Source organism: Terrapene carolina, unplaced genomic scaffold, assembly GCF_002925995.2.
Source record: "Terrapene carolina triunguis isolate 2854851 unplaced genomic scaffold, T_m_triunguis-2.0 Scaffold84, whole genome shotgun sequence".
Classification (NCBI taxonomy): Eukaryota; Metazoa; Chordata; order Testudines; family Emydidae; genus Terrapene; species Terrapene triunguis.
In genome coordinates, this window is record NW_020664435.1 from 30,760,115 (window position 1) to 30,786,905 (window position 26,791).

Here is a 26,791-nt window from a genome sequence, read left to right on the forward strand (position 1 = left end):
TTACGTTGTTTCCTTTTGCCATTCATGACCGCGTGCCTTTTTCTGTGCAAACTTCTCTATCTGGAACAGTCTCACCCTTCTTGTGCACCCAGCATCCTCCCTCTCCTCCTCCAGACAGAGAAATATAAAATGATCAACACTCCTTGTGATGATAATACTTTTAAGGCCATTTCTCTTTCTAGTTGTTCTTACTGGCCTGTTCTCATTCATGCATCCAACCCCAGTCTATTGCCGCTGCCCCTTCTGTGAGATCATACACTCAGTTGTCTTCTCGATGCAGAAGTCTTTTACCACATACACTAACGTGCTCTGAAAGGAATAATAATTTCTACCTACCGTGTCATTTCGGCCAAAAAACGTATACACTGCATACAGATAGTAATCAAACAGCTGGGACATGAAGTGAATCACATCAAATGCAATTGGTTTCAGAATGTTCATCATCTGCATGTATTTCCCTTGAAGATAAAATACAAAAGTTCAGTTTTCCTAGCAGAAGTGGTATGCAGACACTAGAATGTTTGGTTAATTCAAAATTAGCTTTTGCAAATCTACATATATTGAACCTTGAGTTTTAGACACATCAATCTAGTGAGATTTCAGGGACAAGGAAGTTTAAAAAGTGGCTAGATATGACAACTGATATAAACTAAGTGCCACAGAATTTCTGAAAACTAGATGTCTAGGAGTTTCAGGTTTTTTGCATAGTATGCTAACAGTTTACATTATATACATTTGACCAAACAATATCAGGCAAACTTATTTTTTAATTTCTGAAAATCACTCAAAGTCACAGTCTCAAGGTATATGATATACATTTTTTTAAAATGCTACAGAAATCATATCGACCAATGCACAGAACACATAGAACAAAAACCAACACTCATTCTGCCCTTCTCTATCTCTCACATCAGTCCACACCCCAAGACATGGCAGCAGAGCAATCTGAACTCAACCCCAGAACATGTGCTACATCAACAGATAGCCTATCCCTGCCCCCCAGGACTTGGGGGAAGGATACCATTATATTCAGGGGGCAGAGAGTCTAGGGATGAGGAAGAGAACTGAAACTCTTAATTTGGAGGGGAGGGGAGTAGAGAAATGGGGGAGAGAAAATGGAGACAGCAGTGAGAAATGTCTGATGATAGACCATAAAAAGATGTCCCTTGAAGACACCAGGCCTGCCGTGCTCCCACTAACCACACCACAGTTGGTAGCAAGCCACTAAGTTTCTTCCCCAACAAGATAACTATTGCAGGTAGGGAAAGCTTGTAAGGACTAAAGTAAGCAGGTGTTAGGGGAGGATGAAGGGCTCTGCGGCCTTGTAGAAGTATCTTCATAGATTCAAATGATCACCCCCGCCCCCCCTTACTTCTGGATGTTTAACCAAATCCCGGACCCAGAGCCCTGCATCAGGATATTTATATTAAAATATTCTACAAATCACCAGAATACCTACAGCCCTCTAAGCTAACTCCAGAATCTCAGCTTTATTTTGAGAATTATTGCTAGAAAATGTTCCAGTGTTGGCAATGATGCTTAATATACCACTAAAAATAGAACATTTTTACTGGAAGGAGACTTTTCAAATTATAAAACTATGGTAACATGGGTTACATACCAAAAATTAACATAGTAGTATGCAGCATATTAGCCACTGTTCTTGTAGTCATTATGTGACAGAGTGGTGCAAAGAGACTAAAATCTCCCGCCGAGGAAGGGTACTGCTGGCACAGGCATTATGGGAAACAACTATAAGGCCTTCCTAGACTGCGTTCCAAGGATCCCCTTGCAAGCCCAGGAATAACATGTGTGCCAGAAGGTGTGAGGGGCATATCGGGGGCAGCGCTGCAGCACTGTGGAGATTCTGGACTGCACTGCACTGCTGCTCATAGGGCAATCCCAATGCTGTCCAAGTTGTGCCAGGAGCCTCTAACGTCTCTTGAGCAGCCCAAGATCAGAAAGGCTCAAAAATGGCTTAAAGCCACCCTAGCCCCTCTGCTTCTCTTGGACTGCGAGTTTTGTGCTAGCACAGAATCACACCTATTATCTAGAACTGTGACAAAGGAAGAGTTAATATATGAAAGCCTTGTTTCAAATGGCTTACATGCTACTCAAGCATATTTCTTTTACTCCTAGATGTTGTGAAACTGTTCTATCCACATCACACTCTTTGTGATGATATCTTTACAAAATTATGTAAATCAGTGTTCTCTGTTAGAGAAAGTTGAAGAACTAGGCAATTCCTCTACTCAGGAGAGAGCTTACTAACCTCCTATTCTTATTTTTCTCTCCCTTACTCTGTGAAGGACAAAATCATAGGTCTTTTTTTCCTTGTGCCCTGACAAGAACTCAATAGTGCCTGAGGACTTTAAACTTGATTTGATGTTCAGTGGGAAGCCAGTGCATTGAACCATGTATGACAATGCTCCTGTTGACATGCATTTGTCAGAAGACAGCCTTTTCACCAGCGGGAGATCTCTTATCTGTGGAGTCACTCCTAAATACTGCGTGCTCGCAACAAAAGACTATGGTGCTCACAGATGTATGCATCACTGTGGCCATGTTCATGTCTGATAGCAGGGGAGGTAGGAATGCTGGTTAGCTGAAGGTGAAGGAGAGTTTTTGCTGATGTTCCCATTACAGTGTGTCTAGTATAAAGGATGAGTCCAGAAAGCACACTCTGATTACTGTAACAGAAAAACTTCTCTATACTAAATGACAAAGTCAGATTTCAGTATAATATATCAAAACAGCAAGATATATACATCTGTTAAAATAGTGGCATGTTAGAAAATACTTAGGCTAAAAATGTTTACATTAAGAAAGAAAATTATACCAACAACACTGTAAAGTTAGCAGCATTACACAGGTTACATCTACACTGCATACAAGTATCTGTGGTGGATATGGTATTTCTAGCTACAAGCCACAGTGAAAAGCAAGCTGCGTGCAAGCCACATGTGTCAGCGAAAGGCGGGGAGAGGCAGCAGGACACTACACTGTGATGGGGGAGCCATGTAAGGTTTATACCTGGGTGCATACCCACAGGTATCAGGCAAGTCTTTACTCACCTAAGCAATGTCTCACCGTCTACACTGCTATTTATACCCAAGCTGCGGGGCTAGCCAAGTATGTACTCTGCACACCACTGGAAGAAGTGTGCAGGGTAGACATACCAAGAAAGTTAACAATGTAATGCAGAAAAAACATCAAGCAAAGTATTTTGGTATTTTGTGATAAAGAGAAGATTGCTTCGTGGAGAGAAAAATGAACCAGTAGAGCAACAAAACTCGCTTATTTTTTCTGATAACATAATTATTAGTCCAATTCAGTGAGAGCCAAACATACCTGATAGGTATATTAGAGAAATATCACTGTATTATATCTTTTAATTTGATATTCCTGCTTTCCAGATTTCTAAATAGCTCAGTTTCTATTGCTGACTATTATACTGCTTGGGCCTGTTCACTACTGTGTTACTCTAGTTTATTAGTCTACTGGCAAGAAATTGGAGCAATGTAGTAATCGGAATAAACTAGTATATAAAGAAACTGATGCACATTTGTGACTCAGACATTTCTGAGCTTTTGCCCAGCATGAATACACTTTTTCTTTGAAAACTTTGAACATGTCCTAATATTCATTATTTAGAACTCAGTTATTTAATATTTGATTACTTTCATTTAATACTGACTTTTTTGGCCTAGAATGACAAGTGGTTTAATTATATCTGTATCAATGAAAACAGCAAACCACAAAACATTATAACATTGTATGATCTGGAAATTTAAATAAGTTTCCATGTGTGTTTTATACTTCTTATGCCCAAATGCAAAGGGATGACACCTAATCAAAGCAATGGATTGTCCTCATAGGTCATTTGAAGTGAAGTCTGAATACTCTATTTCTAAAGGCTGAATTTCTCCACTCATTCTTTGTGCTAAAACACATTTCAAAACCAATATATAGCCTGCACGTGATATAAAGATGCATCTTTTCTGGAAAGCTTTGATTGTCAAAATTTCACTGTACTTGGCACAAATATACAGGCAGCGAAAGTATAGGACTGTAACTAGGAGACTATGGACTATACATTGCACTTTCCCCCTAAGTCTTGTCCCTCTAAAATCTTTAGATGCCAAGAACATTTCTTTATCACATCACCACTCAGCATCTTGACACTACAAAACGTTCCAAGAACATTTCCTTCTTGTTCCTTTCCCTAAAATGATGCCAAGTTTGCAAATCTTTTCTATAGAAATACCGTTACCTACATGCACTGAAGTGAAGTTCAGATATCTGGTGTTAAAAAAAGGAAGAAAAAAAAAAGGTTTACTGGGACGTTTATTAACAGTACAAGTAGTATAATCTCCCTGTATTTCTGAAATATTTGGAGGTGAAAGACCACACTTAGATTCTGCAGCAATGGGCATTATTAGAAACTCTCAGATAGATACCCTATCTAATTTGGATTGTTGAACCCTAGCATTTGATGATTTGTTAGTACAGCTAGTACAAAATTTGCTTTGCTTCCCTCAACTATAATCTACATGAGATAGTGTTTATTGTACCAATTTATATCAAAATGTTCAAACCACCAAAAATAAAAGGGTAAATACTTTTTCAACATCTAATGTATTTGCGTTTTCATATAGCTATGGCTATCAGCAAACCATTTCCTTCGTACCCAAGAATTCCAAACATCTCACTTCCTCTCAGACTTTTTGACGAACACTAGACACCAACATGACAATATGAAGGAGAGGGGGAACACAGAGAAAACTCTTAACTATACAATCATCTAATTCCTCCAACTACAAATTTTCTGCTGCTGAGATCCGCACCATCCTTCCAACAGATGATGTGGCACCATTCCTGTTACTTCTGACAATGCTGTTATTTGCCACTACTCTATTATATGGACACTTGGTGATGATTCCTTAGTTAGGGCTGTTTTCTAAATGAGAAAAAATAAAGGCATTCCTTCCCAAAAAAGCTTTCAGTTTGAAAGACAGGAGGCACTAGGAAGCCCAGAGGAAGAAACAGTTTTGTGTTGATTTTTCCAAAGTTCAAACTGGATAGTAATAATCATGGAATCAACAAAAATAACGATTCCTACAACTAATACTATACATTAGTCTCTAAGTTAGTCTCTTTGAGACACACAGTCAAGGTCACAATATATCTTCAGAAAAGAACCAATTATTGCCTATAGGTTAGTAAGGAATTTCCAGTATTTCTAATGTATGTCAACATTCCAAATGCTAATCTTAGCTGTATTCATGGTGTGTGTGTGTGTGTGTGTGTGTGTGTGTGTGTGTGTACACGTGCGCACACGCACATATTTGAGATTACTGTATTTTCCAGGATTCACATTCTTTTGAATAATGAAAACCATATACTGTTCGTGAGTGCACCAAAGATTAAATTAATCTGTGAATGTCACGTTTTCCGATTGCTTTTTAATTTCTCTATGAAAAGCAAATTGACTAATCTGAGGGAAAACCGTGTGATTTGAAGAATTGGTTTGAAAATGAATGGATTGTTATACCAGAACCTACTTTAATTCAGCCTGTTTCTGTGCACAATATACCTTGTTTATGTTTTATTCATTCAGCCTCCACCACAATATATTGTACACAAAAAGATAAACATGAAATGAAATGAGTTACCAACCTTCACTCACATCCAAGTATTTCTAGCTCTGTAAGGCTCCCCCAAAAAGTTGGCTTCCCAACTGTCTCAGTCCATTTGGGAAATTCACCTCCTGATTCCTAGCTCATGTTTATCCCTGGATTCCTCTTACCTCTGGTGTTTGCTAGAAAAGACACTGTTTCAGTGGTTTTAAATGGCCATATATTTGCTATTCTTTTGGAAGAAAAGTTCTGCATGAATTTGATTCTCTTCATAGCCTAGTTAAATGAAATCACCTGGTTTATGAAATCCTTATTAATATGAACCATTTAGGTTTGTGAATTCTGCAAAACTCCTCATTAAACCAAATGCTGGTCCCATGCATCCAGAGCCCATAGGATGTCACCAAAACATTGCTTTGTTACATCTACCTTCACTTTTTCAGGCTTCACATTGTGGCCACTGTCCTTCCAACCATATTCTGATTAAGCCTCCCTTTGGAACAAAACAAAACCACATCCCTAATTACCTGGAGAGGCTGCTGTTAAAAGATGAGACCATTTTCTTCCCCAGATTCTTGGCTAGGAATCAAGAATTCAGTTCTCTGGAATTAAATCTGGATCTCTTGCACAATAGTGCTGTACACTGCCACAGAACTGCCAAACTGGCAATACTCTTTATTTTTACATCTTTGGATAAGGTGACCATAGTTCCCTATGCTGAATTCGGGACACCTGGTAAAATTACTCTTATTCAAGTGAGTTCAACGGCAATCAAACGTACAAACGTTCACATTAACATCAAGTTGACTGAGCCCCTGTTAAAAAGAAATGCTGCGTAGTTGGATTCTTTTTATTTACCTTCTTATCTGTAAGGCTCTAGGGTTCACACTGGGAGGGGTTACACACACACACACCCCTACCCCCCCCCCACACACACACACACACAGACGGGGAGAGGTGGTGCGCGCGCACACACATACACACACTACCGTACACCTCTCACACAGGAGGGGGTGATCGACTCACCCTCCCCGGCTCTCTCCACCCTCCATGGCTGGCTGGGTCCCCGGGGATGGACCCACCTCTCTTGGTACCTGGCACTGTGTCTTCCTGAGGCAACACATGGGCCGGGGGGGGCGGGGAGAATGCAGGGTCACCACCACCACCCGATTTCTGCCAGCGTTCACACCAGAATGTGGCCAGCAGCAGCCTTTTGGCATTGTGCAGGAGGGAAGGGATGGGAGCGGCTTCCAGTTGCAGGGGAGGAGGAGGGAGGGAAGGGATGACCTGGTCTATGTCTTTGCAGAGCTCATCTCTTCCTTCCTCCTCCCAGCGCCGCCCCCCCCGGCTGGAAGCAGCTTGTCCCTTCCTGCCCGCTCAGTGTCAAAAGGCAGCTAACACCTCCAGGCTACTGCTGGCCACCAACATAACCCAGCCACCTCCTGTCCCCAGGCTACAGCACAGGCAGGAAGGGGTTAAGCCCTAAGGATGCATTGTGCACCAGGGCTCAGGGAACCTGACTGCTGGGGCTTCAGCCAACCCAGCCGGAGAGGTGGCTCAGCAGAGAAGGGTGCCTAGGGGACGGAGCAGCCCCATGCTCCCTGGGGACAGGACCCAGGGCTGGGGGAGGGTGGAGAGGGCGGGTGAAGAGGGTGCTAAGCCCCTGCTCTGGGGGCTGCAGTGGAGCCTGCAGGTTTGGGGCGTGAACAGTGGCGTAGCCAGCTTATAAGAGGAGGGGGAGCAAACATAAAAAAGGCGCCCCCCCTTGGCTCCTCCTCTGGCCACACCCCCCTGGCTCCTCCCCTGGCTGCACGGCCCCCCCCCCCCCCCATGGCTCCTCCGGCCCTCCCGGCCCCCCCCCCGCCCCCCCCCCCCCTCGCTCCTCCGGCCGTGGCTGCCGGCCGCCATGCTGCGCCCCTCCGGCCGCGCCCGCTGCCCCCCCATGGCTGCCAGCCGCGCTGCGGGCTGCCAGCCTGCGCCCCCCTTCGCTCCTCCAGTCGCAGCTGCCAGCCACCAGCCTGCGGCCCCCCCTTGCTTCTCCGGCCACGGCTGCCGACCACGCTGCGGGCCGCATGCCGCGCCCCCCCTCGCTCCTCCGGCCACTTTTGGAAAGGCGGGGGAAGCGACTGCTTCCCCTGCACCCCGCTAGCTACACTACTGGGCGTGAACAGGCTGGAAAGTTTTCTCCCCCACCACTTGGGAGCTTAGCTGAGCGGCTTCCCTATGCCAGTGCTGTGTGGGGTTTTGACACATGCAGGGCTCAGCTCCTTCCGGCCAGCAACCTGGGTCAGAGGGTCTTGGGTTTTCCCAGGGCGCTGGCCCAGCCAGAGGCAGTGTGGGAAGGAAGGAGCCTGCATGCCAGGCTGTTGGTGAGCTGAGCGCTCTGACCAGGGGCTGGTTCTCCACACAGCACTGGGAGCGGGACACGCCCCACCGGGAGGGATATGGAGGAGCAGTGGGGCTGGAGGAGAGGCAAAGGGGCAAAGCAGGGAGAGGACAGCGAGAGGGGAAGCACGCAAAGGGCCGATGGGTGTGCAGCAGAGGTGACACATAATCGGCTGCTGCCTGGCGCCTATCCGCACTCACCAACCACTGCAGCTCACAGCCAGTGCCAGCCGGAAACAGGAAGGGGGGGGGGCAGGGCCCTGCTGGCTGAGAGCTGGCACGCAGCGGGGGCTGTGCTGACAGACCAGCAGGGGGAGCAGCCAGCCCCGCATACTGCATCTTCGCCCCGCCACCAGCCTTGCACACCAGCCTCCATTGCCGGCCACTGGACGCCTCCCACTCACTGCTGGTGGATGGACGGCTGGCAAGTAGGGATCTGGCCAGCACCAAGATCTGCCAGTACTGATATGTGGTCGGGGGGGGGAAGGGGGGAAGAAGAGAGAAATATGGGACAATTTGTCCGTTTTTAAGAAAAAGTCAGGATACCTACAGGAGGACTTAAATATGGGACTGTCCCTTTAAAAACGGGACATCTGGTCACCTTATCTTTGGAGAGATGGTTCCAGAAAACAAAAAAGTGAAGAAAAATTAAGGGTCAAGGCTTTTGGCCAAGTGATCTTCTCTTATCTTAGTAAATAGTCACAAATATAAGGAACAACTAATACAGTCAAATAGGTTCAGCCATTAGTAGCTGCTACAGAACTTGTATAAAACATTGCTTAATGGTTTTAACCATTCAAATTAAATATAATTCCAGAAGGGGAAAAAACAAAGAACAATGAAAATAAAGTTGATGTCACTTTAAGACTTTGGCTGGAATCCACAAGAACAAATCCAGACAACACCTCCAAACACTCACACTTAGCACAAGAAAAAAAAGAGAGAGGGGCTTAAAGTGCAGTAAATTAAGGCCAGATTTGTTGGCCTACCTCTGAATTTTCTTAAATTCAAACAGACACCTGAAGTGACTAGCAATTTGTTCCCAGATAATGTTAATTGTCCAGAGGCCCATCCATTGGATCAATACGTACTCACAGGTGCTTAGTTTGTACATCAGTTCCCTAGAAGATGAGTCATAACAATCCATAACATAAATCAAACTGTCAAGCATATTTTCCAAGTCTATATGGTAAAAATCCTGAGAGAGAAAACTGGCAAGCATTCATATTAAAAATGAATTTCTACACAAAATAATTCAACTTCATTCCTCTACCATAGCAAAAGCAATTTTCCATATTATGGAAAGCTTTCCCTCAAAAAAAAAAAAAATATTTGTAACAAAGTACCAAAAACATCTTCATAAAACAGTCTTACAGTAATACATCAGTAGTACACATTTTGCTATTCCACATAATATGCACATACACCCAAATTTCCCCATACTTCACAGTTAAGGTTAGGTAGCAAATCACTTTAGTATTATCATTATATTAATACTTCATTACTTTTAAAAGGAATACTATGGTACATTTACTATTGTTATGGGGGAAATAATACCGTAAAATTAAGGCTGAATACATATTTCAATTTATATCTATATTTTCAGCTGTTCTTCTTACACCTTAAAGGCTAAGATTTTCTAGGATTTGCCCAAGATGAAATAGTTTGAATAATAATTAATTGGCTGGTTTTGTGTATGCACAGAGAAAAAAATAATACGCTTTTCTATTAATAAAAGTTATATGACCTTGGTGGGATAAGTCTCATGACTGGAATACTAGTAGAGCGGGGTATAGTTTGTTCAGGAAGGACAGTCAGAGTAAAAAGGGAGGAGGTGTTGCATTACACATCAAGAATATAAACACTTGTTCAGAGGTCCAGAAGGAGGTAGGAGGCAGACCAGCTGAGTTTCTCTGCATAAAGATAAAAGGGGTAAAAAAACCAGGGCTGACATCTTGGTAGGGGTCTAATACAGAACACCAAATCCGGAAAAGGAGGTGGATGAGGCATTTCTAGAACAAACAACAAAAATATCCAGAACAGAAGACCTGGGAGTATGGGGGACTTCAACCAAGACATATGTTGGAAAAGTAATATGGCAAAACACAAAATTTTCAATAAGTTCATGGAATGTACTGGGGACAAAGTTTTTGTTCCAGAAAGGGAAGGAAGTAACCACAGGGACAGCCATTTTAGACTTGATTGTAACAAACCAGGAGGAATTGGTAGTGACTTTGAAGGTGGAAGGCAATTTGGGTGAAAGATCATGAAATGAGAGATTTCATGATTCGAAGGAAGGAGTGAGAGCAGCAAAATAAGGACAACGGACTTCAAAAGCGCAGACTAACAAATACAGAGAACTGGTAAGTAAGGACCCATGGGAAGAAAAATCTAAAGGAAAAAGGAGTTCAGGACAGCGGGCAGTTTCTCAAGGAGACAATATTAAAGGCACAACTGCAAACTATCTTAATACTAAGGAAAGACAGGAAGAATAGTGAGGCCAATATGTAGGGCCCTATCAATTTTATGTCTGGCAAAAACGTGTCACGGACCATGAAACTAGCCCTTCCCCATGAAATCTGATCTCCCCCTGCTGCTGGGAGTGCCCCAGCTGGGCCGGGGAAGAGTGCTTGTAGCTGCGAGTACATGCCTGGCTAGGGAGGGAGATCAGACCCACCTCAGAGTGCCTCCCCCTGCTGCAGGAAGCTCTGGGGCTGGGCAGCAGCCCTGGAAGTTCTTGCAGCTGGAGGAGGCTTGTGGAGGAGGGTCTGCTCTCCCTCTGCTGCTGGGAGTGCCTCAACTTGGGGGCTCCTAGCTGCGAGTCCCTGCAGGGCTGGGGAGGGACAGGACTCATCCCATCCTTCCCTTGCAGGGCACCTTGGGGGGAGAAGGAGATCAGACCCGCCTGCAGGTACCTTTTGGGTTGGGACCCCCACGGTTACAACATCCAACACTGTGAAATTTCACATGTAAACATCTAAAAACATGAAATTGACCAATTAAAAAACCCTCTGGCCATGAAATTGGTCAAAATGGACTGTGAATTTGGTAGGGCTCAACCAGCATGGTTCCCTCAGGCGCTCTTTAATGACCCGAAAATCAAAAAGGAATCCTATAAAACAGAAACATGGACAAATTGCTAAGCAGTACAAAAGAACAACATAAGCATGTAGGAACAAAATCAGAAAGGCTAAACCTAGCAAGGAACATTAAAGGCAATAAAAAGGAGGGTTTTTAAATAGATTAAGAGCAAGAGAAAGAAAAAGGAAAGCATAGGACCTCTGCTTATTGGGAAAGAGGAGCTAATAAATGATGACATCAAGGAAGCTGAGGTGTTTAATGCCTATTTTGCTTCAGTCTTCACTAACAACGTTAATGGTGACCAGACACTCACCACAATTAAAATTAACAACAAGGGGGAAGGAATGCAAGCCAAAATAGAGAAAGAAAAGGTACAAGAATATTTTCATAAGTTAGATGTAATCAGGTCAGCAGGGTTTAATGACATTTATCCTAGAGTACTTAAGGAACTAGCTGAAGCAGTCTCAGAACCATTAGCAATTTTCTTTGCGAACTCCTGGAGTACGGGTGAGATCTCAGTGCAAAGGAGAAGGGCAAACATAGTACCTATCTTTAAAAAGGTGAACAAAGAGGACCCAAAGAATCAGAGGCCAGTCAGCCCTAACATCAATATCTAAAAAGACACAGGAACAAATTATTAAACAATCAATTTGTAAGCACCTAGAGGATAATAGGGTCATAAGGCATAACCAGCATGGTTACTGGCCTAGTAGATGGTGGGGAAGCAGTAGATGTGATATATCTTGATTTTAGTAAAGGCTTTTGATGAAGTCCCACATGCCATTCTCAGAAGCAAACTCAGGAAATGTGCTCTAGATGGAATTACTACAAAGGTAAGTGCACAGATGGTTGAAAGACCTTGCTCAAAAAGTAGTTATCAAGGATTCCCTTTTAAACTGGGGAGATTTATCAAGCAGGGTCCCACAGATTTGTCCTCAGTCCAGTACTACACAATATTTACATTAATGACTTACATAATGGAGTGGAGAGTATGCTTATAAAATTTGCAGATGACACCAAGCTGGGAGGGTTGCTGACACTTTTGAGCAGGGCTGTCCCTAGCTATTCTAGAATCATAGAATATCAGGGTTGGAAGGGACCTCAGGAGGTCATCTAGTCCAACCCCCTGCTCAAAGCAGGACCAATTCCCAACTAAATCATCCCAGCCAGCGCTTTGTCAAGCCGGGCCTTAAAAACCTCCAAGGAAGGAGACTCTACCACCTCCCTAGGTAACGCATTCCAGTGCTTCACCACCCTCCTAGTGAAATAGTGTTTCCTAATATCCAACCTAGACCTCCCCCACTGCAACTTGAGACCATTGCTCCTTGTTCTGTCATCTACCACCACTGAGAACAGCTGAGCTACATCCTCTCTGGAACTCCCCCTCAGGTAGTTGAAAGCAGCTATCAAATCCCCCCCTCATTCTTCTCTTCTGGAGACTAAACAATCCCAGTTCCCTCAGCCTCTCCTCATAAGTCATGTGCTCCAGACCCCTAATCATTTTTGTTGCCCTCCGCTGGACTCTTTCCAATTTTTCCACATCCTTCTTGTAGTGTGGGGCCCAAAACTGGACACAGTACTCCAGATGAGGCCTCACCAATGTCGAATAAAGGGGAACGATCACGTTCCTCGATCTGCTGGCAATGCCCCTACTTATACAGCCCAAAATGCTGTTAGCCTTCTTGGCAACAAGAGCACACTGTTGACTCATATCCAGCTTCTCGTCCACTGTGACCCTTAGGTCCTTTTCTGCAGAACTGCTACCTAGCCATTTGGTCCCTAGTCTGTAGCAGTGCATGGGATTCTTCCGTCCTAAGTGCAGGACTCTGCACTTGACCTTGTTGAACCTCATCAGGTTTTTTTTTGGCCCAATCCTCTAATTTGTCTAGGTCCCTCTGTATCCGATCCCTACCCTCTAGTGTATCTACCACTCCTCCCAGTTTAGTGTCATCTGCAAACTTGCTGAGAGTGCAGTCCACACCATCCTCCAGATCATTAATAAAGATATTAAACAAAACCGGCCCCAGGACCGACCCTTGGGGCACTCCGCTTGAAACCAGCTGCCAGCTAGACATGGAGCCATTGATCACTACCCGTTGAGCCCGACGATCTAGCCAGCTTTCTATCCACCTTACAGTCCATTCATCCAGCCCATACTTCTTTAACTTGCCGGCAAGAATACTGTGGGAGACCGTATCAAAAGCTTTGCTAAAGTCAAGGAATAACACATCCACTGCTTTCCCCTCATCCACAGAGCCAGTTATCTCATCATAGAAGGCAATTAGGTTAGTCAGGCACGACTTCCCCTTGGTGAATCCATGCTGACTGTTCCTGATCGCTTTCCTCTCCTCTAAGTGTTTCATAATTGATTCCTTGAGGACCTGCTCCATGATTTTTCCAGGGACTGAGGTGAGGTGGGGCCCTATGCAGCCCCTCCCCCCGCAGGGTGGGGGAGGAGGAAGGCCTCCATGGGGGGAGGGGGCAGGGCTGGCCCCAGGCCTCCGTGGGGTGGGGCGGGGCTGGCTTGGGGGACGGGGGGACCACCCACCAGCACTTACTGGCGGCGCGGCTGGGGCGCTGCACTTCCTGCTGCCAGTGAATGCAGGCCCAGCCCTGCTGCAGTCCTCAGAGGAGTGGGGGGCAGGGGCCATGGGAAAGAGGTAGAGCAGGGGCTGGAGCAGCACGCAGCTGCGCAGGGCACCAGGAAATTTCCTGGTGCCCTATGCAGCTGCGTACTTTGCGTATGGGTAAGGATGGTCCTACTTTTGAAGACAGGATTAGAATTCAAAATGACCTTGACAAATTGGAGAATTGGTCTGAATTCAACAAGATGAAATAAAATAAAGACAAGTGCAACATCCTACACTTAAGAAAAAAAATCAAATGCACAGCTACAAAATGGGGAAAAACTGGCTAAGTGATAGTACTGCTGAAGAGGATCTGGGGGTTATAGTAGATCACAAATTGAACATGGATCAACAATGAGATCAGTTGCAAGAAAGACTAAAATAGTGGGGTGTATTAACAGGAGGGTCATATGTAATTGTCCCACTCTACCCGGCACTGGTGAGGCCTCAGGTGGGGAACTGTGTCCAGTTCTGGGTGACACACTTTAAGAAAGACATGGACAAATTGGAGAGTGTCCAGAGGAGACCAACAAAAATGATAAAGGGTTTAGAAAATCTGACCTATGAAGAAAGATTAAAAAACTGGGCATATTTAGTCTTGAGAAAAGAAGACTGAAGGGAGACATGGTAACAATCTTCAAAATATGCTAAGGGCTGTTATAAAGAGAAGATTGATCAATTGTTCTCCATGTCCACAGAAGTTAGGACAAGTAGTAATGGGCTTAATCTGCAGTAAGGGTGATTTAAGTTACATATTAGGAAAAACTTTCTAATCTGGTAGTTAAGCTCTAGAATACGCTTCCAATGGAAGTTGTGGGATCTCTATCACTAGAAGTTTTAAAAACAGGTTGGACAAACACCTGTCATGGGTGGTCTAGGTTTACCTGGTCCTGCCACAGTGCAGGGGGCTGGACTTGACTTCAAGATCTCCTCCAGCCCTACATTCTATGATCCTATATGGTCAGAATTAGCCTTTCAAGCAACAGTTCACATCACTCTTAGTGGTAGATCATGAGGTAAATATAGATCATGTGTGTGCATTAGAGAGAGAAAAAAAATGAATCAAGCTCTACTTTTGCAACCAGGTTACTTTTAAATAAAAAAATTAATCCAACAGAATACCTCTGTAACAAACAAAGATTTCTACTGTGCCCTTTTTATATTTATTGACCTTATGCACTCAACACTTTGTATTGCCTATGTATAATTAATCCATTACAAACATATGCAAAGGAGTGTGATTAATCTTATTCAAAATTAATATACTATCCCACAAGATTCATATTATTTGTTTTATGACCAAAAGTCAGTTTACGAATTAACATTTTCAGTATAATTAAGGAAGGTAAAATGAGTAAGGGTTTCTACTATAAGGATTTTTAAAATGTTTTGAAATCCAACCAACGTATTTTCAATGATATTCAGGTATATATAGAACAACCATGAAACCATTCTACTTACCAACGAGTCTTATTACATTCAGTGTAGTGTTTGTTAGGATGGGTGCATTCACCTTGTTGAGATTATAATCTGATCGCTTCCTGCTCCTCAGGGTTTCTCGAGAAACACTTAATTAAAAAAAAGTCAATTACCCATGTATGTCTAACAGTGTACAAATGTAACTGTAAAAAAAGTATGACCTTGTACAATATGCATTTCAGGTCTAGCCATGTGCTTTATTTATGCCAATATATAACTGGATTAGGGCATGTAGACATGTTTAGAAAGAGACTTAGTCTAGTTTTCTGAACACAGGACTAGAGACAGGAACTCTTGATTTCTAGCGCTATCTGATTCTCGCATCACTTGTAAAATGGAGAAGATGAGAATTAAACAGTTCAAGATGAAAAGCACTATAAGTAAGTGGGAAGAATCAAGTGAAGATGATGAAAGCACTCAAATTCAAACAGCCCCGCATCTGCCATGCCTCAAAATTATATATGTCACTCCTGGAAAATGCGTTAAGAATTTCACAACCAATATGCATTTAGATGTATATGCAGCTACTTAGTTCGATTCCCCTTAAGTAACCTGTTGCCTTTGTTTTTACATATGCTTAATTTCAAGGATTATATAGGAATATATCTTTTTTGTAAAACTGCACTAAGAATATTTTAATTTTACCTGAATGACAGTATTCTACTTTCCCTACAAGCCTACTGAAAAATAATACCTTTTTGTTTTAGTGAGTCTGAATTAATTTCTATCTTGGTACAGTGCCAGGGGAAGGGACAAATTAGTAATCTGTTTTCTTTTAGATGATACAGAGTTGGCACAATAAAAACAGTAAGCGATACTAAAGTGTTTGAAATTATAAATGGATACATTTGATCTATGGAAGCATTTCACGGAATACATACATAGGAATTCTACAGCACTTAAAAGTTGACTGGTTTGGTCCAAAATTGAAACAGAGCATCCAACGTTGCAGCCATCTATCTTTGCACAATTACCATTGACTTGAACAAGAGTTACCTCCATGGAAAACTGTAGGATCAAGCCCTCAATTAATGTATAATGCTCTATTAATCAATACTTCTCTTCTCTTTATGAGAATCTTTATCTTCTAACACGGCTGCTACTCTGAAACCTATCCATTCACTGTTTCTTTCTCAGATAATACTGAGAGACAAGGTGAGAGAGGCAATATGTTTTACTGGACCAATTTCCATTGATGAGAGAGACACAAGCTTTCGCACTACACAGGACTCTTCTTCAGGTCTGGGAAAATGTACTCACAGTGTCACAGCTAAATACACAGTCGAACAGATATGTTAGCATAAGTAATTAACACATATTATAAGGGACCATTCAAGTTGAAGTGGCCCATTAACACCCCTGCAGTTGTAGGACAAACAGGAGAATTAGTGGGTTATAGATCTCTCTCTTTTTCAGATCTGTGTGTGTTCTGGAGCAGGAGATGAAAGTGAAAAGTAATCAGAACTCTGGTGGAAGTGGAATGTGTCCTTTTTAAGACAATCTCTAAGCTGCTGATAGCTTTGGATCCAAAGGCAAGCCAAGAAAGCCTCTGTGTGAATGCAAATTACCTAGCTGATGGGGGAAGGAGGAAACTACCCATAAGTAGCAGCACAAAGAACCCGTAAATAATAAATACATATGGTCAGCAAACAAGCTATTAGAAGACTCAGATTATGGCCCTCCAGGAAAGGGAGGTGAAAAAAACAAGTCAAGCCTGAAAATAAGGGGGACAGGTTAACCCTAAGGGAGGGGTGGGTGTGTGTACACACAAAGCTGAAATCTAAAGCTGTCTCTCGGCTATTACCTGAGAATAAACTTAAAGCTTGGTACAGCAAAAAAAACTATTGCAAACCTGGTCTGTTGTACAAGAGGGGAAACTGAGGCACACCACCTCATAAATTTCATAAATGACCAGTGAGTGGGGTAGTTCACTAGCCTGACTATAGAACAAAATAAGGAGAGCCTGGAGGTAATTCTTCTGTTTTTCCTGCAATTAGCAAGGAAATTTGTAAAAGGAATTGGTATTATTATTAAGCAATAATCTGTCCCCACCAGGGGGGTGAAAATTGTTTTTTGTTTTGTTTTTCAGACACCCTACAAGCATGCTGGCACCAGCGAAAGAATAACCCAGAATACCATGAATCTATGTTTTGTGTTGTTTGTCTGTGGTGTTTGTATTGTTGCTAGAATAACGTAGGTGGGGGATGGCTTCAAAAGGCTGACCTGGGGGGCAGATGTGTACGGGAATGCAAAATGCTCAACTAGGAGGCCATCACCTGTGTAATAGCTAACCATGGTGCCTGGAAACAGAACGGCAACTAAGGTGGGCCCCACAAGCCCTATAGGAATAATGAGAAGGGGAGGAACTCCCTGAGAATCAATAAAGGGGTGTGTAAAATGGTGTAAATCCAGAAAAAATGTTTAAATGTGCCAGTCTCCTATGACTATGGAGGAGCAGGATCAATGGCCTATTGCAAAGGGGTGGACGATTGGGTGTAATGTGTATAAGGTGTTTTGCTAAAAATGTACATATTACTGGGGGCACAATTATACCAGCCTCTAACCAAACTACATACATCTACACGCTGCTATCTGAACTTTGGCGCACAAATGAATCTGTAAATCTTATTGCTGTAAATAATCAAACCGGGGCAAACTGCCGGATCCTATACCAAGTGGTTAAGTTGGTTTAAACAATAACCCATTTCTCTGTGGACATTCAATGGACTTATGATGTGAACAAAAGCATGCAAAACCTGCAGGGGCAGCTTGTTGCAACTGCCAGCAAATGAACACATTAAAATCTTAACTCTGTCAAAGGAGGAAAGGCAGTGTTTTGGTGGTGGCTCAAATGTTGAACCATACTGCAGTGGTCAGGACTCGGTGTTGCTGTGAATTGTGTATTGTTAACTGTACCTGTGTTATGTTGCATATGAAAATAACCCATAAGTAATGTAGTAAACCCTCCCCACCTCGCAGTGTACTAAACAACCCGGACCCAACCTTCTCGGGCCCACTATAATGGAAAGTCTGGAACACTAATTAAAATAGGTGTGGTATGCCCAAGAGAAGGTGCAGGGCACTATATTACACAAGGGGTAGTGGGACAAATGAAATATTGACACCTTCCACCTTGATGCCTGGGCCTATCAGGAAATGTGTCGCCATATGTCCTATGCTTTTCCAGGGATACCTGGGCAGGAGGATCCCAAAAGAAAGAAAAAAGGGGGGTGGAGTGTCAGGATATAGATATTCAAGCCTGTTTGGCCTATAAGATATTCAAGCCTGTCTGGCCTATACTTTAAGAATTTAGGTGTATTCTTATCACTTAGCTAGTTATAGAAGTATAAACAAATCAAAATCATTGTCTATCTGTGTCTCTCACTGTGACAGTCTGAGGCCCTGTTTAGTCAAATTAAAATAAGGCAATCTGGGGCTGTTAGGAAGGTGATCCAATCTCTCACCTCCAGATAAAGGGAAGAGCCTAGAACATGTAAAAGGAAATTTAGTGTGATAGTTTTCTGTCTGGTAAGAACTCACTTATCAATAGACACAGCTGGAAAACCCTTATGTCTGTATAGATGTAGTTGTAAAATCCTCACTTCTGTATTGTTTTGTATGTTTATTTGCATGGTCTCTGTCTGGTTCTGGAATTGTTTCTGTCTGCTGTATAATTAATTTTGCTTGGTGTAAACCAATTAAAGTGGTGGAATATAATTGGTTAAATAATCATGTTACAGTATGTTAGGATTGGTTAGTTAAATTTCAGTAAAATAATTGGTTAAGGTATAGCTAAGCAGAACTCAAGTTTTACTATATAGTCTGCAGTCAATCAGGAAGTAAGGGGGGGGGGGAAATGGGAACAGGGAATGGGGTGGGGAAATTGGAATCATGTTTTGCTAAGGGGGAATGGGAACAGGAATGGCTCTCAGTCAGAACTGGGAAGGGGGACACTGAGAAAGGAAACTGGAATCATGCTTGCTAAAAGTTCACCCCAATAAACATTGAATTGTTTGCGCCTTTGAACTTGGGGTATTGTTGCTCTCTGTTCATGCAAAAAGGACCAGGGAAGTGAAAGGGTTAAGAAATAAGCCCCCTAACAGTAGATAACAGATTTCTTTATATGTTTTGGGTGGTTAGTGCATATATGAAGGTAGGTGTGGTGATCCGTGGGTTTCTTGTATATGGTTGTCTGTAGGGTTCCAATGCTGAAGCTGATTGTGGTGTCCAAGAAGTTGATGCTGGTGTGGGAGTGTTCCAGAGAGAGTTTAATGGATAGGTGGTGGTGGCTGTTGCAGTTGTGCTGGGACTCTATTAAATAAAACCCCCTTTGACTGCACAACCCTAGTTGTCACCTACCATCCCACAATGGAACCCATAAGGGGTATCATCAAACAATTACAACCCATACTTATTAGTGACCCCATCCCAAAAGAAATATTTCCGGAATCCCTTCTTCTGGCCTTCAAACAACCTTTCATCCTCTCCGATGTCATCATCAGAAGCAAGCTCCCCACAGACCGAGACACACCAACTCAGAGAGGCATCAGACCTTGCCAGAACAGATACAAAACCTGCAGACATATCTCCATTGCTACAATGATCAAAACCCTCCACAATACACCTTTCAAGATCCCTGAGTCCTACACATGCCTGTCATAACATACGGTCTACCTCATCCAATGCAGTACATGCCCGATGTGGGTGAAACCAGACAATCACTATGCTCTCAAATGAACACACAGGAAAGTGATAAAAGACAAAAACACTGTATCACTTATGGGTGAACACTTCACAAAGCGACCACTCTATATCTAACACTCATCCTCAAAGGAACCCTGCACAACACTTTCAAAAGACAAGCCTTAAACTTAAATTCATAACTTTTCTAGACACAAACTCGATCTTAATAAAGACACTGGATTTATGGCTTATTACAACAATCTGTAACCCACTAATTCCCCCTTTTTATCCTATGACTACAGGGTTATAACAGGCCACTTTACCTTGATGGTCCCTTAATATGTGCTAACTACTTATGCTAAACTCTCTGTTCAACCTTATATTTAGCTGTGACATTGAGTACCTTTCCCAGACCTGAGGAAGAGCTCTGTGTAGCTCAAAATCTTGTGTCTCTCACCAACAGAAGTTGATCCAATAAAAGATATTACCTCACCCACCTTGTCTCTCTACTATCCTGGGTCCAACATGGCTACAACAATACTACATACGTCAGATAATGCTGCACAGCTTACGGCTTCTCTTTATTTTGGAGAGCTATGTTCCATACCGTTCAAATTGTGCCTGCAGTATTAGAGATTATTTGACAGCTAAGTATTTGGTTCTATGAAAATCTTAATAGAAAGGAAAGTTTAAAAAGCATAGAGCAAGAGATACAAAAGGGCAAATAATTGTATGTTTACCTTTTTACAGGGGCATCTCCTGTCTGCTCATCCACATAATCTCTTTTCAGCTCCTCAGGAACATCACTGTCACTGTCATACTCTTGATAGGCACTCTTCTCCTGTTCATCAGATTCATACTATTAAAGAAACAAAATAACAGCTTTCACCTTTTTTTTTTTTTTTTTTAAAAGAATATCCCTGAACATCCATTTTAAAAAAATGAGCAGTGCTTTGTGACTTCTTTGCTTTTAGTTCTTCCACAATGCAACAGTGTTATTTGTACCTTGACTGAGTTTTCTGTATCCGGCGTATGATTAAAAATTGTCTACCCAGCTCATTAATAATACAGGAGAACTTTGACAATGGACAAAAACACATAAAATCTTTAGCTAGATTTTAAAACATGCTTCTATTCCAGATGTCCTGTAAATATTTTAATCACTTTTTCCTCCTTGCCTCAATATTACCTATGTTATTCAGATATTTGACATCATTTATTATTGCTTTTTTAGTCAATAATATGCTGCATAGTTTATATAAAATCTAAATTGGTCAACATATTGGCAATAGAAAAGGCGGTGTAAAACCACTAGACTGAGTAAGAAAGTACCAAAACAGTAGGTGATTATGAAAACTTTTGGTTATTTTGTGTATCCCCTTTTAAAAAGTAATCTTTTCCATGATGTGCATATGTTTTATAGACATTTTGAAAATATTAACAAAATATTTAAGCGTTTTTAAAATCAGTTCTAGTACATTCAACAGGACACTTCCACTGGAGTATTTTTCAGTTGGTTGGACTGGTACGTAGTGATGCTACACAGAGCCACTTTGACTTTGCACAATTGTTACAAAAACTTGATTCTTGCAGAACCACTGACATTTATCTGAATATTTCTCAGGATTACAATACAGTATCATGCATTTTTTTCTTCTAAAACTTTAAATGCATGTGAAGCAGATTCTTCAAATCTGTGTACATCAAATCCATGAAAGTAATTAACATACATGACACACAGTATACAAGGACAGTGATCCTATAACTTATTTTAACAGATACACCTTAGATAGCCCCAGATATTGTGTTCTCAAACCTGCCTAGGGAGGTTGTGGAATCTCCATCTCTGGAGATATTTAAGAGTAGGTTAGATAAATGTCTATCAGGGATGGTCTAGACCAGGGGTCACAAACACACGGCCTGCGGGCTGCATGTGGCCCATGGGGCTATTTCCTGCAGCCGGACAAGCTGCCCGTGCCCACCCCCTCCCCCCCCGGTCTACCTCCAGGCCAGGGGTGAGCAAACTACGGCCTGCAGGATTGCCCCCCTCGAGCCCCGTGCCGCTCCCTGAAGCGGCTGGAGTCAAGTCCCTGCGGCCGGGGGGGAGCAGAGGGCTCCGTGTGTTGCCCTGGCTTCCAGGCACTGCTCCCCCGCAGCTCCCATTGGCCGGGAACGGGGAACCGCAGCCAATGGGAGCTTCGGGGGAGGTACCTGGAGGAGCGGCAAGCAGCACGCGGAACTCTGCGTACCCCCTCATACACAATCCTGCCTAACCTAAGTACACAAAAAGATATCTCCTCCATTGTATTAAAATGAACTTTGTTAGAGGTTGTGGGGTTCCTTTGGATATCAAAAGCCACTCACTTTTGTCATTGCCAAATATTAATTCACAATTTCTTACTTTTTTTTTTTTAAACTTGGGTGGTTGTTAGTAACCTAAAATCCACACCTAGGCACCTATAACAAATGGCTTGCTTTTTAGAAAGGTTCAGAGCACTCACAGGACATACTGATTTCAAAGGAAGCTATGGATGACACATATTAAGGTGATAACTATGGATGTAGATGCCTAATTTCAGGTACCCAAGTTTGAAAACGTTGGCCACGCTGACTACTGTGTAGTTAAACAGAAATCTTCTTATTAAAAAATTCAGCAAACTGTTACCGCACTACAGATCATTTGACATAAATCTTTAGACTGGTTATACTCCCCACAGACTGCTTTTACATTTTAGAAAACAGCAAACAAATTTGTGAAATGAAAGTGCAAAAACTGCCCGAAATAATTACAAACCTAAGTGCTAAAAAGTGTGCCTTAAAAAAAGACAGGTGCAGAAACTGCAACATAACAAGACTGAATGGATCTCCCTCCCCCACAGAGAGATATTTTCCCTTTGCCTGAACCAATGTTTTTTTCTTTAGAGCTGTATTATACAAGATAAATCCTGATCTTTTTAAAGTCTCAGCTCTGTCAGCTCTTTGGAGAACTTTGTGGGGAACGGAGGAAGACTAGTCAAGTGGATATGGTACTGGACTGGGCCTTAGGGAGGGAAAAAAAACAAAAAAACCTTTTACTGATCTGTTCAGTTCCTGTTGTTCTTTAAGTGACTGCACATGTCCATTCCACTTCAAGGAGTGCATAGCCAGTGCTCCAGAGTTGGAGATTTTTCCTTTGGTGGTACCCATCGGGGCAGCGTGTGCACCCTCAGTCACCTCATACTGCTGCACAATGGTATAAAAAGGGCAGAGCCTCCCCAGACCCCCCTCCCTCGCAATTATCTTCCTCTCTGTGAATAGTTCATTTAGTGGTATTCGTTAGTGTTAGATTAGCATACGTATTTTTTGTTATTTTTCCTGCAGAGTTCGTTCCCTCTTAGTCACAGGGTACTCCACCCAGTATGGAGGTATCTCTTAGTGTCTGGGTTTTAAGCCTTGTGCCAGCTGCAAGAAATCTGTGCCCATGAGTGACCCTCATTCCACCTGCTTGAAGTGCCTAAGTGAGGCTCACATTCAAGACCACTGCCAGATTTGCAGGGACTTCAAACCCTGACCCAAAAAGGACAGAATGAGACTGCAGCAAATTCTCATGGAGGCCCCCCTGCATATCCACCTTCTGAACCTTCCCATTCCCGGCAGGCACTGAGTACTTTGGCATGGGTGAGGAGCATCCCTCCGGACATTGCTTCTGGAAGTCAACACGAATCCCCTCCTCCGGTACTGAGAAAGCAGCACAGAAGATCAGACCTCCATTCACCAAAGATTGATGTCCCTGGAGTCAGCCACCGGTAAACAATTAGGACAAGGTAGAGCGTCATCTGGGAAGATGACCACGGGTCATCCACTCCAGCAATGGTGCCTGGGCCATTGAGACCAACTCTCACTGTTATGCTGATTCCTTTGGTGCAACAGCAGCAGCACCATGAAAATCTCTTGGTACCAACACTGCCGGCGGTGTACGCAGCAGCACAGGACCTACTCTGCCTCCTGGAGAGCCTCTTCAGCCCCCTCTCAGTTCTTTCTTACCAGACACACACTGATATAAAACAGAAAGAGGGCAGGTCATGGAATGGACACGTGCAACACATCTTGAAGAAAAAACAGTTACCTACCTTTCATAACTGTTGTTCTTAGAGTGCTTGCACATGTCGATTCCATTCTAGGTGACTCGCAAGCAGTATCAATGGAGGTGGGCTCGGAGTTCACTGTCGTGTAGCTTGTAGTATAGCTCTGCCAAAGTCAGCGTCGTCTCGCGACAGCTGAGTCAGTGCGCAGTGCGACGCGAATGTATGGACGGACGACCAGGTGGCAGCCCGACAGATCTCTTGGATCGGCATCTGCACCAGGAAGGCCGCAGAAGATGCCTGCGCTCTAGTGGAATGAGCTGTCACAATCGCTGACAAGGGCATTTTTGCCAGCTTGTAGCAGTGGCAGATGCACGCAGTGATCCAACACAAAATTCTCTGGGCTGACACCAGGTAGCCCGTCATCCTGTCTGCGATAGCAACAAACAACTGCGCTGACTTGCGGAACGGCCGCATTCTATCGATGTAGAAGACCAGCGCCCATCTGACGTTTAGCGTATGCAACCTGCACTCCTCATCTGATGTGTGAGGCTTCAGACAGAGGACCAGTAAGTAAATGTCCTGCTCCGTGTGGAACTGGGAAACAACCTTGAGGCCTCCTCAGGATGAATGCGCTTGTCCAAGGTCCAACATGCGAAGTGCTTCCACTTGACTACATAGGTAGCCCTGGTGGAAGGTTTCCTGCTGCCCAGCAGGACCTGTTGGGCCACTGCAGAGCACTCCCACTTGTCTGTGCTTAGCCACAGAGAAGCCATGCCGTCAGGTGCAGCAGATTGCTGTGGTTCTGGGATAGCAGATCCAGACAGAGAGGTAACTGCAGTGGGTCGGCTACCGAAAGACTCAGCAGCATGCCAAACTAGTGCTGGCAAGGCCATGCCAGGGCAATGAGAATGACCCAGGCTCTGTTTTACTTCACTTTTAGCAGGACTCTGTGGATAAGCGGCACTGGCGGAAAGGCGTACATCAGTGCTTGGAAGGCGTACGACAGGGAACACTTGTCCCCGCCCTATAGGGAGCAGAACACGTGGCACTTCCTGTTCTGCCTGGACGCAAACGGGTCCACCTGGGGATTCCTCCACCATCGGAAGATCAGGTTGACCACCTCCAGATGCAGGGACCACTTGTGGTGAGAGGAGAAGGTCCTGCTGAGGTGATCTGCCAGGACATCCCTGGTTCCAGGTAAGTGAGCGGTCAGCAGATGGATGGCATTGTGCTCACAAAGTTCCCAGAGGCTGAGCGCCTCTTGACACAGGGCCGAGGACCTGGCGCCGCTCTTCCTGTTGATGTAATACATCGTGGCTGTGTTGTCCGTGAGGACCTGCACCACCTTGCCTTTCAGGTGTGGCAAAAATGCCTGACAGGCCAGGTGCACCGCCTTGAGCTCCCTGACGTTGATATAAAGAGCTAAGACGTGCTGCATCCAGCAACCTTGAGTGCTGAGCTCGCCCAGCCTGGCTCCTCAGCCCAGATCTGATGTGTCCGAGAGCAGAGTAAGTGATGGTGATGGGGACACAAAGGGAACTCCCTGCAGCACTGACTTGGGGTCTAGCCACTAGTTCAAGGACGAGAGGATGCAGTCCGGCACTGGGACTGCTCGGTCTAGGGGGTGCCTGCTGGGAACGTAGACTGTTGCTAGCCACATTTGCAGGGATCACAGATGAAGCCGGGAGTGCCTGACCACGTATGTGCATGCTGCCATGTGACACATCAGCTGCAGCCAAGTGCGGGCCGTAGTGATCAAATGTCTCCTCACATGGGCACTGAGATCCGCCAAGGCCTGAAAGCGTGCTTCCGGAAGGAAGGCCCTGGCTCGTGTGGAATCGAGAACTGCTCAGATAAACTCTATGCGCTGGGCTGGCATTAAAATGGACTTTTCTGTGTTTATTAACAGGCTCAATTGGTTGAAGGCGGAGCGTACCAGATCGAGGGTTCTCTGCACCTATCCCAGAGTCCTGCCCTTGATGAGCCAGTCGTCGAGGTACGGAAAGATCTGGAGCCCACGACGTCTGAGGTAAGCTGCTACTGGCGCCACGCATTTCATGAACACCCTGGGGGCCGAAGACAGGCCAAAGGGTAGCGCCATGAACTGGAAATGGCACTCTGCCACTATGAAACCCAGGACAGACGGTTCCTAGGAATATGGAAACATGGAAGTAAGCATCCTTTAAGTCGAGAGCGGCTTACCAGTCCCCCGGATCCAGGGAGGGGATAATGGAGACCCTGTGGAACTTCAACTTCTTGAGAGACTTGTTGAGGCTGTGCAGGTCCAGGATGGGTCTGAGGCCGCACTTTGGCCTTCAGGATTAGGAAGTATCGGAAGTAGAATCCTCTTCCTTCCATGTCCCGAGGAACTGCCTCCACAGCCTCCAACTGCAGGAGCTTGTCGACCTCCTGAACCAGGAGTTACTTGTGAGAGGGGTCCCTGAAGAGGGACAGGCAAGCAGGGGGGGAGAAGGGGTATCCACAAACTGCAGGGTATAGCCCCGAGCTACTATGTACAGGACCCGGTAGTCCGAGAACCCCTGACCAAGCAGAGCTGTAGGGAGAAAGACGGTTGAGGAAATGACGGGCAGGATCTGGCCAGCTGACTGCGACATCGGTCTGGAGCGCACCATCAAAACAATCGCTTTTGGGCCCCTGGGTACTTAGCGGGTCCGGGATGGGCTGGTGAGTGAGAGGAGGAAGCGCGGCGATGGCTAAACCCGGTGTCCCTTCTCTTTGCAGATCCCTGCCAGGCTCACCAAGGCCTCGACAGTGGAGGAGGCCGGAATGGCTTTCTAGCAGACTGCTGCGTATACATGCCCAATGAGCGAAG

At 44.2% G+C, this 26,791-nt stretch overlaps 1 protein-coding gene across 6 annotated transcripts in view; it reads right to left on the reverse strand.

Moving 5' to 3' along the window:
* Positions 1-26,791, reverse strand: part of VPS50 (VPS50 subunit of EARP/GARPII complex) — a 178,278-nt gene that overhangs the window by 45,767 nt on the left and 105,720 nt on the right. For all 6 annotated transcript variants that reach the window (XM_026649456.1, XM_026649454.1, XM_026649455.1 and 3 more), the window contains 3 exons: positions 20,635-20,753; positions 15,194-15,300; positions 337-458 (listed from right to left, as the gene is read on the reverse strand). In XM_026649456.1, the coding sequence (XP_026505241.1) occupies positions 337-458; positions 15,194-15,300; positions 20,635-20,753 (348 nt within the window). The remainder of the gene's footprint in view (positions 1-336; positions 459-15,193; positions 15,301-20,634; positions 20,754-26,791) is intronic.